At 52.7% G+C, this 20,027-nt stretch overlaps 1 protein-coding gene across 10 annotated transcripts in view; it reads right to left on the reverse strand.

Moving 5' to 3' along the window:
• Positions 1 to 1,470: 1,470 nt before the first annotated feature.
• Positions 1,471 to 20,027, reverse strand: part of TMEM63C (transmembrane protein 63C) — an 83,815-nt gene continuing 65,258 nt past the window's right edge. For 8 of the 10 annotated variants that reach the window (XM_021941428.2, XM_021941432.2, XM_021941426.2 and 5 more), the window contains 11 exons: positions 19,483 to 19,605; positions 18,892 to 19,045; positions 17,210 to 17,316; positions 15,640 to 15,726; positions 14,992 to 15,057; positions 13,127 to 13,289; positions 12,755 to 12,860; positions 12,168 to 12,335; positions 9,404 to 9,513; positions 7,943 to 8,014; positions 1,471 to 4,435 (listed from right to left, as the gene is read on the reverse strand). In XM_021941428.2, coding sequence (XP_021797120.1) covers positions 4,232 to 4,435; positions 7,943 to 8,014; positions 9,404 to 9,513; positions 12,168 to 12,335; positions 12,755 to 12,860; positions 13,127 to 13,289; positions 14,992 to 15,057; positions 15,640 to 15,726; positions 17,210 to 17,316; positions 18,892 to 19,045; positions 19,483 to 19,605 — 1,360 coding nt within the window. In that variant the 3' untranslated portion in view covers positions 1,471 to 4,231. Of the gene's footprint in view, positions 4,436 to 6,722; positions 7,778 to 7,942; positions 8,015 to 9,403; positions 9,514 to 12,167; positions 12,336 to 12,754; positions 12,861 to 13,126; positions 13,290 to 14,991; positions 15,058 to 15,639; positions 15,727 to 17,209; positions 17,317 to 18,891; positions 19,046 to 19,482; positions 19,606 to 20,027 lie in introns of those variants that run through there. The other 2 variants (XM_021941433.2, XM_021941434.2) reach the window with 2 other exon arrangements.

The raw sequence follows: 20,027 nt of genomic DNA on the forward strand, positions 1-20,027 counted from the left end.
AGCCTAGAAACCTGTCTCCCCATAGACCAGGCTCTCCTCGCCTCCCCAAGGCCTTCCACAGAGCAGACCTAGAAATCTGGAATCGGCCAGCAAGGAGGTTCCTCAGGACAGAAGTGAGCGGCCCCAGGCTTCCCTGGCGGGCCCCATGCGGCCCCAGGCTTGGTTTCTGGGCAGAGGCACGGGGCACTCTCAGGCCCCGCTGCTTCCTCCCTGCACAGCGCTCGGTCACGTGCTCCAATCCTATCTTGGGCACAGCCCAGTGGCGCCACCTCCTGGGGCTCCCTCTTGCCTTGCCCCAGTCCCGTCCCCAGCCCAAGTAAATCCACCTGCAGGCCTCCAGTCCCTCCTTGCCTGCTGAGTGGAGAGAGGATCGACCAATGCTAACCTCCCTGGAGGACGTTCCATCCCTGGGGCAACCGCCCTCCCTCTTCAGCTTCTTTTTCTGTCTCTTTCTCAGTCTCTGCCTGAGAAAGGCCCCTGACAGGTTTGCTGAACCAGTGTCCCAGGCCTGCCATCTGGGGACCCTGGAGCTGCCGGCCCCTGGGAGGGGACCATGAGAGGCCGCAGCAGGGCGCAGCCCCTCCCGTCCAGTCAGGGAGTCTTCATGGCTTCTCTCCTGAGAAGCAGCCCTTGTGGATTTCAAGGGCTGACTTGACTTGGAAAATAATTGTTTTGAGGGGGAGAGGGGACAAGTGGACAGGTCTTGATCCCATGCCCAGGCCCACACCATGGTGGACTTTGAGTCAATGGCCACTGATGGACTGTGGAAGCTTGCGGAGAGGACCCAGCAAGGGAGATGCGAGAAACAGTCCTTAGGCAGCCACCCCGAGACTGTCATCCTCTGTCCCCATAGGAAGCACTATGGGAGGAAGTCTCCCCCTACCCAACACCCACACAAGATTCCCATCCTCTGCCCCCAAACCTGCTCTGCTCAGTCACGAAGCAGAACAGTCCGCCTCATGTCCTCCCAGCCCTACTGTCTGGATGAGGTGGCCAGCCTGGGTGATGCAGCTGCTGGAAGGAGGGACAGAACGGGTCTCCTGACCCTGAGATGTGTCTCCCAGGGCAGGGAACTGTTGTCTGCTTGCCACCACAGCTATAACAGCCTTTGCTAACGGGTGTTTCTTATCCCACCTGGCTGCGCCACACACTTCCCTCGTGTCAACCTCTCCCCCACCCAACCTCTCCTCTGCCTCCCCCATCCCCGAAGTCCCCCACCCTCATCCTCTTACAGACCTGAGCCCTGTCTGCCGCTCTTCCTGGGGCCTCAGCTGAAATCTGTGTGTTTTGAAGTCTGGCCGCTAGCCTAGCCCATGGACCCACTCATGGGGCTCAGCACTCACCAGGGACTTCTACTGCCTCTCGGGGCTACTCTGCTGGCTTCCTGGGTAGCTCAAGGACCAGAAAGTTCTCCCCACTGCACAGCGGAGAAAGGCCAGGCTGGCCCAGATGCAGAGGCAGAGGCAGGGGCCGGGAGAGGCTGGGAGGACTTGTTTATTCAAGGCACGGTCATAGCATTAACAAGAAGGTTCAGCATTCTGGCACATTCCTTTAGTGGTGGTGGCCAAGGTTAGCCCACACCCCCCCACCCCACTGGGGGCCCCAGATGACGCAACGCTGCTGATAGGCACTTTGCTTCCGGGGCAGTGGAGGGTCAGGCAGGTGGGCATGGGGCCACTGGAGGCCTGAGGAGGGCCCCTCCTGGAGGCTCTAGGCAATACCGGTTCCCAGGCGGCAGCTCCTTCCAGAAAGGATTAAGTCGGGGGGTGATTTGGAGGACGGAGTGGGGTGGGGCGGCTGGGAAGTGGCTGGCGGAGGAGTGGGATGGCAGTAGGTGGAGGGAGGGGGGCAATGGACGAGGCAGGTGTGGGCTGAGGCAGGAGGTGCCTGAGAGGGCCTGGATGTGGTGGTGGGGAGGCTAAAGGATGCCCCGCTCCACCACCCTGCAGTGACCATGGGAGGTCCAGATGGAGCCAACTGCCATGAGGCTTTGCTGGTTCCCCTAAGAGTGGACTATGGAACCTTCTCCTTCTCCACATGCTCACCACCTTCTCTCAGAGCCAGGCTACACTGGACCCAGGTTCAGAGGGAGAAGCCCCCAGCCACCCACCACATTGTCTGCCAGGACCTTTCCCATATGTGGCTTCCACAGTCTGGCAGGGGCTTCAGGGGCTGGGGGCAGGCTCCAGCAAGCTGTGACCAGTGAAGGAGAGACCCCAGGCCAGCTTCTGGAGTGTCCCACGCCCCATATACCAAATACACACGATGAGGTCGGGCAGGGTCTGAGCTGGCCACCTCCCCACCATGTGCCAAGCTCCTGCTGGGCCTGACTGCTGCGCTGTAACAGTGTCCTTTCCCCTTGTTGGTTGGTGAAATGCCAGTGGGGAGGGGCCTGTGGGACCTGGGTGTGTAGGGGCTGGGCTAGGATCATTTCCCCCTTAGTCCTAGCCGGACAAGGAATGGGAAAGACAGCCTCTCTCCAGCCAACCCAAGCTCTCTGGAAAGACAGCCCCATGCCAAAATGTGGGCCACGCCCTGGGGGTGCAGCAGTTTCTGCCCATGGAGCACAATTTCTCACCTGCGGTGACGCTTGGAGCGTCTGGGGCTGGGATGGGGCAAAGGTGGGGCAGGGACAAGGCCTAGGTGATCTGAGTTCAGGGCAGCCCTGTGACTGGGGCCTGGTGCAGGTGCTCAAGTGAGATGAGCCCACCTTCAGTAGGTTGGTGCAGGGACCCAGATCTTTGGAGGAGGGGGCTGAAGAGGGCCCTGGAGAACACACAGACCCCATTCAGCTTGGCTTGTTCTGGTTCACTGAGGCCCCCACTGGTCCTTCTCATGTCCTCCCTGGCTGGGCTACATGGTGGTCCCAGTGAGAGCCCATCCCAGAGGCAGAGGCCGGTTCCCCCCAGCTATGGCAAAGGTGCTGAATGTCGCCATCCCTGTTTGGAATTCAGCTCCCCCAGGTCTCAGGGGGTGGCAGCCCTGGGAGGGCAGCCTTGCTTCTCCAGAAAGGGCTTCTCCCTGGAGCATGTGACCCTCCCCTCCACCCCACCCCTGGCAGGCCTGGGGCGACATCATGATTGAAGCATCTGCAGTGTCTGGACCAGGCCCACACTGGAGGTCGCTTGGGTGGTCTTCAAGGCAGGGTGCAGGGGCAGTCCCGAGAAGGGAGGAAGGGTCCTACTTGGGACTCAGGTGAAGGTCAGTCCTTCAGTTTGAAGCATGGGGTTCTTACCCTAATGTACTGCCCATCTTGACCAAGCTGGGGGCCCAGGCACTCAGTTGGGTAGGAGGCAGGAGACTCTTTTAAGTGGCCGCATCTTTGGCTTTGGGGGGTCTTCTCTTTAGACCCTGGGTCTTGGGGAGGTATAGCTGGTTTCCCACCACCCAGAGTTTTGGGGAGAAAGCCCCCTTCCATGAATTCGGCCCCTGTCTCACCCCACTTTGTGTTACCCAGCAAGGACTAACCAAGGTTTCCTTCTGAAAAATGCACACAAGTCTCATTTGATGAGCCCTGAGTGGTCGCGCTCTAGCTACCCTTGTAAGAATAGAAAGGAGAAGGGCCTCTGCCCTGCTGCTCCTGGGGACATCTGATGAGGGCAGAGGAGCAGGAAGGGGCTGAGTTACCTCTTCTCAGGTCTGCGCTTTCAGTTGGTTCTTCCTCGGGTGGGTGCAGAAACTTTCTGTTTACAGATCCCCACGCAGGGAACCCCGTGATGAGGTGGTCCTCTGTGTCCTGTCAATGTGCCCCGTGCACGTACCTTTGCCTCCTCAGACTGCAGGGGAGGAATGGGCCGGGGCTGGGAGAAGGAGCAGCCGCAGAAGCTCCTTGGAAGGGCAGCTGATGCAGAGTGGTGATGACCCCAGAGAGCCTTCGGCGGCCTCTTTCTGCCTCCTCCCTTAGGAACACCTTCTCCATCTTGGTCCCAGGAAGGGACCCCAGCGTTCAGTCTCTGTGCTGGCGCTCCAGCCACCTCTTTCAAGACATGGGCTTCCCTGTATCCTCCATCCCTTCCCAGGTTCCCTCAGCACTGCCGAGCACCCCCAGTTCCAGCTGGGCAGCAGGTCAGGGCGCCCGTATGGCCCATGGCTGGGGTGGCAGATGTCTCCACTGGGGGCTTCTCAAAGTCTGCAGGAGGTAGTGGGGAGGTCCAGGCCACCCTCCTGCCTCCCCTTGCCAGGCCCTCCCCTGGCTCCTCAACAAGTCGCCAGTGGAGGCCTCAGGTCCCAGTCAGTGGTACTGGTTCTGGCCCTCCAGTTCCAGCCCTTCCTGGAACTGGGCCGAGTCTAGCTCCCTTGCAAAGCCCCTCAGACCACTCTCTTCTTCTCCCTCTTCCGGCTGGTTGTTCATGGTGCCATAGGTGTGCCTGGCTGGGGAGGAGGCGGGGGTCAGGTTCAACTCCGGTTCTTGCAGCACGGTGGCCACATATAGCTGCTTGGGATAGAGACAGGGGACAGGAGCAAGGTCACGTCCGGAGCAAGGCCCTGGGCACACCGTCTCCCCCATGCCCCACCCCCATCGCCTCTGTCTCCTCCAAACCTTGGAGCCTGCCTTCTTCCCCAGCAGCCTGGGTCCTGTCTGCCCCACCTACCTAATTTTTCTTGATCATTTAATGAGCATCCAGGTGCTCCCAGGGCTGGTTTAGTGGCAGGACTCCCCACTCCTAGTCCACTGCTCCTTTAGAACATGTTCCATTCACTCTCGGTTCCAAGTCAAGCCGCATCCAGGGAAGGTGACATGAGGCTCCCCTCAGCTGGGGTCGGAGAGACCCCCTTTCCTGAGCTAGTGTACTTTCTAATACAGCTTCAGCGGCACATTCAGAACACCCCTGGGGTCTGTCACTGGTTGGCCTGTCCTTAAGATGTGGAACTGCAGCCGGGCTCGGTGGCTCACGCCTGTAATCCCAGCACTTTGGGAGGCCGAGGTGGGTGGATCATGAGGTCAGGAGATCGAGACCATCCTGGCTAACACAGTGAAACCCCGTCTCTACTAAAAATACAAAAAATTAACCAGGCGTGATGGCGGCACCTGTAGTCCCAGCTACTCGGGAGGCTGAGGCAGGAGAATGGCGTGAACCTGGGAGGCAGAGGTTGCAGTGAGCCAAGACCACGCCACTGTACTCCAACCTGGGCGACAGAGCAAGACTCTGTCTCAAAAAAAAAAAAAAAGAAAAAAAGAAGAAAAAGATGTGGAACTGCTAGCAGAGACTTTGGTCATATGACCTGTCACACCCAGGAATGATCCCCATGCCTGGGACGGCAGCAGACTAGAAAAACACAGGACATACTAGGAAAAAGAGCAATTGTCATCCTCTGAAGTGGCTCTTAAACCATCTCTTTACTTTGAAAACAGGTAATTAGGGAATGGAATGAAACCATCCCCGTAGGAGTTTATTTCAGTGAAACCAAACAGCCCTGGTCAAAGGAATGGTTTTCCTACAAAAGAATCTAGACATTTGCATGGCACCCAGGTAAACCATCTAGATGACCTTTTGGTCATAAAGGGGAAAATGTCAACTGAACCATAGAAAAATCCTTCTGTCATTTCCCTAATTAGAGGGTCATGATGGCATCATTAATGAATGGGAATTAACAGGATGTTACATCTTGAGTATACATTGCAACACTACCTGCAATGTGTTCTAGCCCCATGTTGAACTTGAATCTATCAAGCCATCAGATCTAAATTCCAGTGTTCAGGGAATACAGGAGATCATGGAACCTGTCCTAAGACATCATGAACAGCCAGAAAAATCCAGGTGGAATATTCTGCAGGACTGCTGGCTTGGTCTCTCCAGTCATTTAAAAGGCACTGTGCTAAAATAAAAGGGACATGAAAACCTGATCATGCTAGATTTGATACTGGGTTGGACAAGTTCTAAAAGATACTTCTGGCACAATTAGGGAAATTTGAATATGGGCTGGGTGCTCAAAGAGATCAAAAATTGATATATATGGAAAGGGATTGTTAACTAAAAATGCAGGTTATAAGCCAGGCGCAGTGGCTCACGCCTGTAATCCCAGCATTCTGGGAGGCCGAGGCAGGTGGATCAGCTGAGGTCAGGCGTTCGAGACCAGCCTGGCCAACATGGTAAAACCCCATCTCTACTAAAAATACAAAATTAGCTAGGTGTGGTGGTGTATGCCTGTAATCCCAGCGACTTGGGAGGCTGAGACAGGAGAATCGCATTAACCTGGGAGACGGAGGTTGCAGTGAGCCAAGATGGTGCCACTTCACTCCAGCCTGAGCAACACAGCAAGACTGTTCCCCCTCAACAAAAAAAGGTTATAAAACAGTATGTGCAGTACTATTTCATTTTAGCAAAACTCTGTAAATCATACATAATTATCTGGAAGAGATACATAGTATATAAATATCTGGAAGAATATACACTACCAGTGGTCATCTCTGGGCGGTGGGAATATGGACTTTTTATTTTCTTATTTCTGTTTATCCTTTCCCCCTATAATGATGTGCAATGTTCACATAGCCCTGTTGTAATAAGGCAGGATTTAAAAAATAAATCCTAGTCGTGTTTTTTAAAAGCATAAGCTTTAGAGTCAGATGGACCTGGTTCGAACTTCGTCCTGACACTTCCTTGCTTGGTGCCCTGGAGTCTATATTGACGGAACTTCTGAGCCTCCATTTTGGGATGAAAACCCCTACTGTGTGGGTTTATCAAAAGATTAAGAGCGAAAACAGCAAAGCACCAGGCTCATGAGAAGATTTCAAAAACTTATTGCTAACAATATTCCAAGAGGGGTCCTTTCGGAAGGGTCCCAAGAAAAGAGAGACTTTCTTGCTTTGAAATCCTTGTCGTCTCTTCATTACTGAAGCACCCTCTCCTGTCCCCGCTCAGAGATAATCTGTGCCTGTATACGGGGTTTTTCAAAGTGAGGCAAACCTGGCACCCCGGTGACTTGTATACAGGGTTTTTCAAAGCAAGGCAAATCTGGCACCCCAGTGACTTCTGTCCATTTGCTGGTGTTTTGTCTGTGCTTGTGTCACTGTGCACTCACACCCAGCTCTGCCCACAACTAAAGAAAGCCTTGTCTCCCATAGGGCCCTGCCGCCCACGCCGTGTTCCCACTGTGCCGAAAACTGTCTTGAGTCCCCCAAGCTCTCGTCTGTCTTCCAGGCCTTTGCACAGGCTGCTCCTCTTCCTTGAAAACTCTTGCCCCACACCCTATTTCACCTGGCACCCCGTATGCCCATTCCTGGGGTCAGATTCGATGCTCCCTCCTCTGGGATGCTTTTGCCAAGTGCCAGCCTGGCACCCTTCTTCAGAGCTCCTCCCAGGAGCCCTGGCCTTGGGGCACAGGCTGACCCCAGTACCCACCTCAGTGCGTTCATTGGTGGCTCTGCAGCTGAATTTATGGCAGGGATGTGGGTGGGTGCTCATGCCCATTCCCCTCCAGGCTGAGCCACCGTGTGAGAGCCAGCACCCAGCCTGCGGGCCCTGCACTCCGAGCCAGCCTCTCTGCATGCAGACAGGCTCGCTCATTCGGCGTCCCTGCCTTACCAGCAGTGCAGACTTCTAATAGTTCCCTGAAGCTCTGTCTGTGTCGCTCTGCCTGCCCCTGTGCCTCAGGGGCAGCCTTTGGTCCTGAGGCCAATCCTCAGCAGGCCCCCCTGTGTCTACATGACTGAGGTCGCTGTGGTCTTGGCCTCCCTGACCAAGTACTTCCTCTCTGGTTGCCTTCTAGACAATGACGAGTACATGGTGGCTCTTCTCTTTTTCTCACTCTTCATCCAGGGCCACGGCAGCATTTGGACCTGGACCAAGTCCTGCTCCATTAGAGGAGGGAGCCCAGGGGTCCCCTATCTCCTCCCCCGTACCCAGAGTGGGCAGCAAATGCTGGCATCCCCCACGATGCCACTGGAGTAGACCACCCCTGCAAGCACCACCCTCCCGACCTGTCCCTGGGACTCAGGACTCACGAGGGAGGTGGGCGTGGAGGAGGTGCTGCTCGGCTCCATGTCAAACACCGTCTGGATCTCCTCCTCTTCGGGCTGCAGCAGGGAGAGGTGGTGGGTTACGGGATGGAGGCCTGCTCTTTGCCCCTCCCCCCACACCCAGAGGAGCCTCAACTCCACACCTGGGCTTCTTGCCACCTTGGAACTCAACTCATCTTCTGTCTTTCCAGACCTTCAGTCTGGCAAGACTGAGGCCCAGGGGGACAGAGAGAGGGCTGGGATGCAAGGGAGTCCCTTCTGGAATGTTCTATTCCCAAGGGCCATTATGGGAGGAAGTAAGCAGAGCTGGAATTGAAGTTCAAAGACAAGCCTGCTTTGACTCCAAGAGAAGCCTTGACTTCAGCACTGTCGTCTTTCCTCCTGGGGCTTCCCCTCTAATTTGGAAAGTGTCCTACACCAACACAGCCTAGGTTCCTGGCCATCCTCCTTCTCTAGCATGGACACCTGGCCAACCCAATCACATAATGCTGCTGTATTAGAAAGACAGAGCCAGCGGGGTCATTCACAAGACCCTTCACTAGTGTGGTGCTCCAGCCAGGCGTGGAAAAGGAAGGCTGGGCAGAGAGGACAGTGGGCGCCTGTGCCCAGAGCCCTGGACACAGAGACACCAGCAGCAAAGAGATCCGTCTCCGAGTCCCTCCTCAGGCTCGGCAGGGTGTCAGTCCTTAAAATCAGCTTTCTTTTCTTTATATACATTCATTTAAAAAGGAAATGATTCACTTTTATAAACAGAAAATTGTATTTCAGTTGCCATAAGCAGAAAGTTAATGTTAAATACGTAACCATGAAAAATGAAAAATTACGTTGTGATCCACTGGAAATCATTCCAGTGCCCCAGGATAGATATCCATTCTGGGAAATGCTGAGCTAGAACATACAGTTGTTGGCATGGCTCTAAAAGGGCATGGATTGGCTCCCTTCTCCTAATGATTAGGCTGGACCCACTGCCAACCACCAAAGGAATCATGTGGGGCAGGGGCCACCTCCAAACACGGCCGCCTCAAGTTCAATAGCCTGGGGTCTTAAAGGAGAGAAAAGGACAATCCCCCCTTTTTTGAATCATCATCAACTCCCCCGCCAACCTCCTTTGCTCCATCCTGTCTCTTGACTTCCAGTCCTTGGAGGCTCACAGCTCAGTGACTGCACTGGACCCACATCACAGGAAGGAGGGGCCAGCAGCTTGCAGTTTGGAGGTGTCAGAGGGCAGAAAAGGAGAGGATAGCTGTCTTCTGGATGGGGGCCAGAGCCTAAGCTAGTGCAAGGCATGCACGCATGCACACTGGGCTCCACGCTCTACGTCAGAGAGAAAGGCGAGACCCTTTCGTCCTGTGGTGCTATGGGAGCCCAGGCATGGAGGGTATCCTACAGCTGTATCCCCCAAGGGACCAGGAGAACCAGTGGAGGAGGGGCAGCCTGGCAACTCACCTCGTAGTCGGCAACCATCCGAAGCTTCCCCAGAAAAATGCCAGCAAAGGCAATTAACATGGCAATGAGGAGGGTGGACAGGGAAAACATGGTGATGGCATGGAGAGAACCTGCCAAGGAGAAGAAAAGGCCATGGGCAGGAGTCTGCCAGCTGAAATGCCACCCCAACTGGCAGATGCCCAGGGACCGTCACAGCACCACTGCAAGGGCTTTGACCTTGCCAGTCCTCCTCTGATAACAACTGGCATCAAGGAGTCTGACACAATAACATCATCCCTTTGTTCCGTTTGATTTGAGCAGTTTAGAATTTGGCATCTATGGAGTCCATGAAAAAATGTTTTAATTGACTTCAGTACCCACTTCAGTGCCCATAAAAATGTGTCTTTCCTGATCTGCTGGTCACCTCCAACACCACGGTCCCTGGGAAGTACCTTGGAGTGACCATTTCTGCCAGTGCCCCCAACACCATCTCTGACCTACACCTTTCCCTGCAAGCCCTTTTGAAGTGAGGATGCTCAGTTATCTGTGCTGATGGCACAGAGAGGGAATCTAGAAGGTAAAAGTCATCTACATTGCATTTGGGAATATTTGGTTCCTTTTTTACGGCAGCAGTTTTCTAACTAGGTAAATATTTTTTTAATTATGCGTTACAGCCAAAAATCACTGCTTAATGATGCTTACTGCAGTGTTTTTATAGTAGCAAAAAGTGGCAAACCTCAATATCCAATCATGGAGAACTGACTAAAACTGGTCGACTTTCATGCAACCGCTGAAAGGCACCTACGTGTTCAGTCTTTTAACAACCTAGGGAATTGCTCAGAACATCATGTTCAGTACAAAACCTCAGGGTACAGGACTGAATGTTACAATATGGACGATCGCAGTTTTGTAAAGTAACAATAGACCAACAGCTCCCTCTCTACCATCCTGCGCCCAAAGCGCATGCCTGAAAGTGGGGGCTGGGAACAAGAGACATCAGGTTCTGGGTGAGATGATGGGTCATTTGCATGTTGGTCTTTGTATTTTTTCTGTTTTTGATAATAAACATGCAGTCCTTTATTCTTAGAAAAAAACATTATGGAAAAAAATGAAGTCTTTGAGGTGGCAGGGAAAGGTTAGTGGGATAAGCAACTGGGGGTGACGGCAAATGGGTAAACCACATAAATGACTGAGAGTCGACCGTACAGATGCCACCATGACAGGGAAAGAAAAGAAAACACCGCCTCGGATTGCCTGAGCTCAGGAGTTTGAGACCAGCCTGGGCAACATGGTGAAACTCTGTCTCTACTAAAATACAAAAAATTAGTGGGGCGTGGTGGCGGGTGCCTGTAGTCCCAGCTACTCAGGAGGCTGAGGCAGGAGAATAGCTTGAACCCAGGAGGTGGAGGTTGCAGTAGATCGAGATCAGGCCACTGTACTCCAGCCTGGGCGACAGAGCAAGACTCCGTCTCTAAAAAAAAAAAAAAAAAGGAACAAAACACCGCGTTTCCCTTCTCCCACCACTGAGAAGGTTAAGGTCAAGTATCTGAGGGAAGGGCAGTGGGGCTGGGGGTTGCTGGGGGGCACAGGTGCCTCTGACGGGAGAAAGCTGAGGGATTTCTAATCTGTGGTCTGCAGGGACTGCTTCTGGGAGGGTGTCTCTGAGCTCCCCTGGGCAGGAACAGTAGCTGTGTATAGCTAAAGAGTGAAGAAAAAGCTAGCCCCTACTGCAGGCTCGGGTTCCTCTTCCAGGTTTTTGGCAACTCATAAAGTCAGGCATCTACCACTGGGCGCCGGTGGCTCACACTTATAATCCCAGCACTTTGGGAGGCCTAGGCGGGTGGATCGCTTGAGCCCAGGAATTTGAGACCAGACTGGGCAACATAGTGAGTCCTCATCTCTACAAAATTAAAATTAGCCAGTCATGATGGCTCACGCCTGTAGTCCCAGCTACTGGGGAAGTGGCAGAATTGCTTGAGCCCAGGAGGTCAAAGCTGTAGTGAGCCATGATTGTGCCACTGCACTTCAGCCTAGACAACAGAGCAAGATTCTGATTCAAAAAAAAAATTAAGGCCGGACGCGGTACCTCAAGCCTGTAATCCCAGCACTTTGGGAGGCCGAGGCGGGTGGATCACGAGGTCAGGAGATCGAGACTATCCTGGCTAACGCAGTGAAACCCTGTCTCTACTAAAAATTAAAAAAAAACTAGCCGGGCAAGGTGGTGGGTGCCTGTAGTCCCAGCTACTCGGGAGGCTGAGGCAGGAGAATGGCATAAACCTGGGAGGCGGAGCTTGCAGTGAGCTGAGATCCGGCCACTGCACTCCAGCCTGGGCGACAGAGCAAGGCTCCATCTCAAAAAAGAAAATAAATAAGTAAATAAATAAATTAATTAAATTAAATTAAATTAAATTAAATTAAAAAACAAAACAAAAAACCAGGCATCTTATGGGATCCCAGAGGAAATGTCATGGGAACTGAGCCTCCCAATAGCTGATATTCTATTTCCTGCCCGTCTGGACTTAGAAAGAAGGAATATGAGGTTTCCTGCCCTGAGCCCTGGAAACCCAAATCCACACATGGGGACCGTGTTGGCCCAGGGCCTCCTCTTAGCCTTGAAGCTCTGCTGAGACTCTAATGCAGGCCCTTTAGGCCCAGAGAAGTCACTGGGTGTGGCCAGGTCTGGCGAGCAGTATCTTGCTTTTCTCCTGAACAGGGTCAGTGTTAAGGGACTCGCAGAGCAGTGGGGCAGGCGGATGTGGGGTCTCCAGGCAGGCTCGGTACCTACCTAACCGCAGGAGAGAGAAGAACAGCATCCAGAACAGACCCAAGAGTGGCGCAAAGATGGCCTGGGAGACGGCAGCCATGTGGATCTGCTCATTCAGTTTGGTGGGTGCGAAGGAGTAGTACATGTTATAGCGATCCGTCAAGTGCTTCATGCACAGGTAGAGCAGCCCTGGGGGGCCAAAGGTGGAAACTTATTCAGTGGCCCCTTCGAGTTTGGACCTTTGCAGCTCCAGTGTCTCCATAGGCCTGAGAAGCCAGATCCAGGGCTGTCAGAGTCAGAACAGCCCAGGATGGATTGGGGGAGCTCTGTGGTGCTGACCTCCGGGGCCAGCAGCTTCCCTTGAGCCCCCAGAACTGATTCTTTCAGCTAGGTGAAGAGTCATTCACTCATGCATTCATTCAACAAATATCCCTCGTCGGCAGCCATCCAACCTCAGCTCCTCCGTACCCCCGGCTTGGCCTTGGTCCTGACACCTCCCCGCCACAGGTCTCCTCATGCTTCAGGAGGTGGACTGATGTTGTGGGGCTCAATTCCTCCTCCCCATCTGCAGGTGTGCAGCCCTTGGGCATGCCTTGGAGATAACTCACCAAAAGGCACAATGATGGGGCAAGTGATGCTGTACGCCATCACCACGCTGAACACGTTCATCATCCACGCGTACTCGCGCCCAAACTGGAAGTCTATGGCCTGGTTCTGGGGCAGAAGGCAGGCGTCACCCTGAGGTGGCCCAGTCCCCTTGGCTTCACTACTTCTGTGGCTCCTCATCAGCCTGCTGGCAGCTCAGGCCTGGAGGCAGCCTCCTTTCCAACCCTGTAGACCAAGGTGCCCCACCGCCACCCATTCACACCGTCCCTCCCACCTCAGCCCCCTTGGTGCTTCTAGCAGGCTCTATCCCTGACACCCCTGACACCCTCCCAAAGGAAACTGAGGGCTGTGCTCAGCAAAGGGCCAGCCTGTACCTTTCTGATGTTGACTCTCTCTGGCTCTGATCTAGAGAAGAAGAGGCGGGTGCTGTAGCAGAAGAGTGACCCCAGACGCAGCAGCTCCATGCCTGTGCCAAGTAAAGCTGCCGTGATGACGTAGTTGACAAAGAAGGCGCCGTTGTCTGGCAGGAACACACACCTGGGCAGTGAGGGAGAGGGAAGGCAGCAACAGAAGCCATGGGGAGAGGGAGAGATGTTAACAGGGAAGAGAGAGAGAAGAGCAGCAGAGGAAATGGGAGTCAGGATGGAGATACAGATACAGACAAGGAGAATAACATTTGCTCTCTTTCTTTTTCTCTGCCTCTCTCCTATAATATATATTCCCCCAACCCAATTAAGTTAACAAGCAGTCCTCTGAGCAGGGAGGGGCAGGGACCACATAAAGCATGGGTGTGTTAGGGGATTGCATTGACTTGATCCAAAGCAAGGGTGTCTGAGCCAGGTCCAAAGACTCTGGAGAATCCATGAGTGGGTTTCTGGGGGGTCTGTAAACTAGGATGGGAAAGAATAACATCTTTATTTTCACTAATCTCTAACTGAAATTTAGCAGTTTCTTGCATTAAGAATGTGGGCAATATGGCAGGGCATGGTGGCTCACACCTGTAATCCCAGCACTTTGGGAGGCTGAGGTGGGCAGATCACCTGAGGTCAGGAGTTTGAGACTAGCCCAGCCAACATGGTGAAACCTCATCTCTACTAAAAAATACCCTGAAGGATTCTGGTCCTTGCCTTATAGAGCAAGTTATGGAAGTTTGCATGTCATTTGCAACATATCTTTGAAAACTGGGATTCTCAACACTTCTTACGACTAAAACAAAAAAACTGAAATTGGCAGAATGTCCCACATGGTCTGCATGTTGCTTTGTCAACGATCCCCCCTAGTTTAATGTTCTTCTTCCAATAAGTAATATCAGTTTTAATACTGATGTTTTTAAGACAGTAAAATGTAACTTTAGCTTTCTTATATAAAAAATGCAATATTGGTTGGGCGTGGTGGCTCAAGCCTGTAATCCAGCATTTTAGGAGGTTGAGGCGGGCAGATCACTTGAGGCCAGGAGTTTGAGACCAGCCTGGCCAACATGGTAAAACCCCATCTCTACTAAAAATACAAAAATTAGCTGGGCATGGTGGCATGCACCTGTAATCCCAGCTACTCAGCAGGCTGAGGTGGGAGAATCGCTTGAACCCGAGAGGTGGAGGTTGTAGTGAGCCGAGATCGCGCCACTGCACTCTAGCCTGGGTGACAGAATGAGACTTGGTCATTCTGTCAAAATGAGACTTGGTCAAAAAAAAAAAAGTGGGGGGGGCAATATCTTGTTATTGACGTGTTTATAAAGACTATGTCAAAATTTTGATTTTTAAAATATCTTGATAACTATAATTCAGTATAATCGGTTTTCTTTGTAATCCATGTATTTTGTGCACATAAAGACATCATTCAGAGTACATGTAAAACTGGCAGAATCAGAATAAGCGCTGTGGATTGGACCAGTGTCAATTTCCTGGTTTTGATATTGCACTATAGTTATGCACAACGCTTCCATTGGGGGAAACTGGATAAAGGGCTCATGGAACACCCACCCCCATACAGTTTTGGGGCAACTTCCTGCGAATATACAATTATTTCAAAGATATCATTCTGAGAAGGGGTCCCTGGGCTTAACTAGATTGCCAGAGGGATCCCAGCACAGGAAAGATAACGAGTCTGCCCAGTAAGGGTGTTCACAAGCATTTGTCTACACTTCTGTGAGCAAATTCAGGTGGTGGACTCAGGGAAGAGCACATATACCCACTCCAGTTTGCATATACAGCAGCCCTGGTGGACATGTGGGAGTACTCACTGGAACCTGATGGAGGCCTGCTCTAGATAGTAGATGTCAAAGAGCCAGCGGAGAAAGACATCCAAACTAGAAGCAAAAACAAGGCAAGTCTGTTAGTTAGCAAACCTGTGAGCTAAGGCTGAGGGTTCAACCATCCTCCCTTGCCCCGTCTCCAAAGAAAGACTCTTGCTTTATTCCAGCTGGCCAGTCCACACTTCCCCCCTTCCTTCTTAGTGCTGGGCTGTCCTGGCCCTGAACCCTTTGGCCTTTCAGCTCCAGGCCATGTTCTCCAGCCAACCTGGGCCAGTTTGCAAAACTGTGAGCAAACATTTCTCTCACAGTATTCACTCACTTCTCTCATAGTACTCTCTCCCTCTTCTGAATTTCTACTGCTCTTTGGCTGTGTTGTTCCCATGTGGGGCTGTCAGGCAGCTGGTAAGCACGCCTGTGTCCCCAACCAGATGACAAGCTCTGTGTGGGCCAAGCTCACGGCTGACACGTTAGTGTTTGCAGGAAGCCTGGCTCGTGCTACACCCATGACAGGCACGGGGCTATCATTTGAGGAGTGGGTTTGCAGCAACCACGGGCAGGTCTACAGTATCTGAAAGAGGAGGTCTTAACTCTAAGACAGCCTGGCTAATAGAAGAGGGATAATTGGAATTAAGGTACCTGGTCAGTCCCATAGAGGGCAGAATGACCACCATGAACACCAGAAAGATGTAGCACTTGTGCACCATGACCAGATTCTGACTTGATCTAGAAGGAAACAGACAGATATTCATCAATGGACATGGCCTAATAAGAACCAAAGGCCTAACTATGTAATAGAGAGGAAGAGAAACACTGATATGGTTTGACTCTGTGTCCCCACCCAAATCTCATCTTGCAGCTCCCATAATTCCCACGTGTTGTGGGAGGGACTCATTGGGAGAAGATTGAATTATGGGGGGTGGGTCTTTCCCGTGCTGTTCTCATGATAGCAAATAAGTCTTGTGAGATCTGATGGTATTAGAAGGAGGAGTTTCCCTGCCTAAGCTCTCTTTGTCTGCTGCCATCCACGTAACACGTGCTTGCTCCTCCTTGCCTGCCGCCATGATTGTGAGGCTTCCCCAGCCACATGGAACTGTAAGTCCAATAAACCCTTTTTCCTATATTAATTACCCAGTCTCAGGTATGTCTTTATCAGCAGAGTGCAAATGGACTAATACAGAGTCCAATGAAACCTCTTTCTTTTATAAATTGTCCAGTCTCGGGTATGTCTTTATCAGCAGTGTGAAAACTGACTAATACAGACATATGCAGAGTAGAGATCTGGGCTGGGAAATTGGTTTAATCGTGCATACTGATGCCATCTCCATATACCACTGTGAGCTGTGCTGCATCTGGGGGCAGCCAGAAAGAACAGCATGATCAACTAGTGATGTCTGCGCTGGGTACAGGAAGGGATGGGAAGGCACAGATCTGCCATATAGTTGATGTCTCTGTGTTAAAGAGACATTACCAAGAATACTCAAAATCCCTGCAGAGTTTCAGTCATCAATGTAAGTCTTGTTCTCGGCCAGAGGAAAAGGCCAGGAAGGATTTCCGTTAGGACACACCTTTTGGCTGCTGCCTGGTGGAATGGCAGGAACTTTTGGTGTGGAAAGTAACTTTTGAGATGCATGCAGCTTTCAAGCCAAAGTACTGCCACCTGCCCAGGGCATGGCAAATACTTTCTACCCAGTGAGCTGCCACCATAGAACCATCAAGGCTAACAAATGGGAAAGCTCCTGATTGGGTAAAAGGTTGGCATGGTGTGGGTCATATGTGATGACAGTCACAGTGAGTGTGTGGGCCCCTGTGTGGCCACAGCATTCTACTGACATTCCCACACAAGTCTTTCTTCCTATGCCTTCTGCGTGGAATGCCTGGGACTGCCTAGCTCATGCCTACAGCTCCATACTTTCAGGATATGGCTGGGGGCTGAGGGAGAAGCCCAAGGAGGGCTTGGTTTTGGCCCCACGCTCTTAGACAGTGGCTCTATCTCAGCATCCCAGGGGCCCAGAGACAACCCAGACCCTCCTTCCAAAGACAGAACATCTGTTGGTCTTTGGGGATGGTTTCAGGTATCAAAATCATCCCTTATCAATCATCCTTCTTAGGCTAGAGGGGAGGCCCAAGCGCCAGGCTAGCGGGGAAGCGAAGGCAGGGGAAGAGGCTGCAGAACCCACAGGGCTAGGAGAGGAGGCCCCCAGGTCACCTGGTCCAGTGGGCCTCCAGGAAGGCGGAGAAGTAGACAATCAGAGGCAGTATCACTGTGAAGCCCCAGAGCATCACAGAGGGGAAGAACTGGGTCACAATTGGGCTCTGCAGGGGGAGAGGGGAGGATGGCAGGAGAGACGTCAATGCAAGCATCCCCTTCCCCCTGCCTCTTCTCCTCCCACTCACTCCCAGGGCTGGCTTGCTCTCCTGGAGGCTGCAAGGGGCCTGGCCCTTCTCACTGGCCTTCCTGACACCCAAGGTCAAGTGGTCTAGGTCACTGGAGGAGCAGCCTGAGCTTTCCTGAGTGACTTCCTCCTAAGGCCAGAGCTAGCCGGGAGATGACATTGCCTTTGCTGTGATGACATGTGAGTGGGTGAGGAGGGGAGGATGGAGGAGTCCCCAGGGAGAACTGTGGTCCTGGGGTTGGATGGGGTCTGGGGCCTATTACAAAGTTTGCAAAGGAGAACAAAAATCAGCAGCAGAAGTGGTGCGGCTTGACTTGTGTGCGTATGTGCGCGTGTGCGTGCATGTGTGCATACACACGTTTTTTTTGTTTGTTTTTGTTTTTTTTTCAAGACGGAGTCTCGCTCTGTTGCCCAGGCTGGAGTGCAGTGGCGTGATCTCGGCTCACTGCAAGCTCCGCCTCCCGGGTTCACGCCATTCTCCTGCCTCAGCCTCCTGAGTAGCTGGGACTACAGGCGCCCGCCACCACGCCCGGCTAATTTTTTTTGTATTTTTAGTAGAGACGGGGTTTCACCGTGTTGTCCAGGATGGTCTCGATCTCCTGACTTCGTGATCCGCCTGTCTCGGCCTCCCAAAGTGCTGGGATTACAGACGTGAGCCACCGCACCCGGCCTCACGTGTGTTGACTGTATGTGCATGTGGGCATGCACACGTGTGTTGACTCTGTGAGTGTGTGCATGTGTGCGTGTGTGCATGCACGTGTGTTGACTTTGTGTGTGTGTGCATGTGCACGTGCACATGTGTGTTGTTGGAAATGAGGATGGGGAGAATATGGAAGAAGAGACCTTCCAGGCTCATCTTCACAGTCTTGAGCCTAAAGAATTTGGAAATAGGCTAGGCTCCCTCTGACCTGCACCATCAGTAGAAGGTATCCCCTCACTTCAGAGATGGTTCCTCCAGGGCTGAGCGATCCCAGCCTAGAGTGCAGGTGTCTGGAGATGAGGGAGGTGGAGGCAGATCTGGAGTTCCCACTTCTCTGAGAGGGCTGCGTTGGGACTTACCTCACTCTTCCTCACCCTCAACCATACTACACAAACCAGGAGCCTGCTGCCCTGAACAACTTGTGGAAAGCAGAGCCACTCACATTTGCCACACCCTCTGGACTCCAAGCTGGCCTGGGATGACCCCATTCATGAAGACCTCTGAGCCCATGTTGACAGGACGACACCCCCTCCAACTCACCCCAGGACCTGCCTGTGGACTCTCCACTCTCCCTTCCTGTTCTAGCCCTGGTCCCTAAGACTGGCAGTCACCCACCTTCATCCCTTTAGAACAAATCAAGCCCTACCCCACCATTTGCACCACGGCCACCTCCACAATGTTCGCACTGTATGGGCTCCACAGCCGCATCCCAGGGGGCCCCCCCATTCCATCCTCGCCTGAATTCTTCCTTGATCTCCCTGGGGCCCCCAGGCCTGGCCTGAGCAGAGGAGGCACCTGCAGCTTCTCGATGGGGCGGGTGACGTTGTACATGTCGATAGTGTTCATGATGATGGCAGGCGTGGTGAGGAAGAAGAAGAGGAAGAAGAGGAAGGTGTTGATTGCGATAAAGCGGGCCCACCAAAAGAAGCGGCGGACAGACAGGTGTTTCCTGGGGAGGGATGAAAGAAGGAGGCACACTTAGAGACATCAGTTCTTGGAGGCCACGTGCTGTTTGCTGCAGGCCAGCTGTGGACCCAGGCTGGCCTGGTCTAATCCAGCCTCCTGGGCCCAGACCTGCATGCAGTGGGCCCCTGGACTGCCCCCTGTCACACTGTTTGTAAAGGATCCGGTGCATATAGCCAAAAAAAAAAAAATGGACCTGAGTTCCTTCTGCAGGAAAAACCTTTTTGCTAAGGGTTGGATGCCTCCCACATTTGTGGGAATGAATCTAGTGGTACACACGAGTTGTGGTGCTTAGGAAAGCATGGAACTTAGTCCCCTTGGAGTCTCTGTTGGGCAATGACATCGGGAGAGAAGGCCCTGTCCTGCTGCCTTCTTCAGTCTCAGAGGAGCTCAGAGGAGAGGGGAGGGATGGAAAAGGCTTACCAAATAATGTCTTTGGGGTGTGGAGCCATAGTGACCCTCCAGTAATAGGATTTGACGATGGTGGTCACTGAGGACTGCTGGGGTTGCACACCACAATGGATATATTTGTAATCCTTACGGACGCTGCAGAGAGGGGAGAAGAGGAGGAGACGTGGGTCTGGGGGTGGGGGATGGGCTTAGGAGGGTCTCATGCCAGGGGCTCAGGGTCACTATGGTGGTCCTACAGATGGGGGCTCACCCCCTTCCTGGGGATTCTTGAAGCCTTGGCTATGTCTTCAGGACCTTACAGGTGGACAGTTCCTAAGGCCCAGTGTCTGGAGGAAAGGGCTTTTGAGGGTGCCTTGACTGCCCAGGAAGGGCAAGGGTGCCATGTGGTTCTGTTTCTGCCTTTCCCCTTAACAGCAGTGACAGCACATAGACACACTCTTTCTTTGAGATTTGATAAGGGAGGTACTACTTTTAGCCTCATCTTAATATCAATAGCTACTAATTATTGAGTTCTGTGTGCTTGATACTGTGCTAATTGATGACCAGTATCATTTCCA

Source organism: Papio anubis, chromosome 7, assembly GCF_008728515.1.
Source record: "Papio anubis isolate 15944 chromosome 7, Panubis1.0, whole genome shotgun sequence".
In the NCBI taxonomy this organism is placed as follows: domain Eukaryota; kingdom Metazoa; phylum Chordata; class Mammalia; order Primates; family Cercopithecidae; genus Papio; species Papio anubis.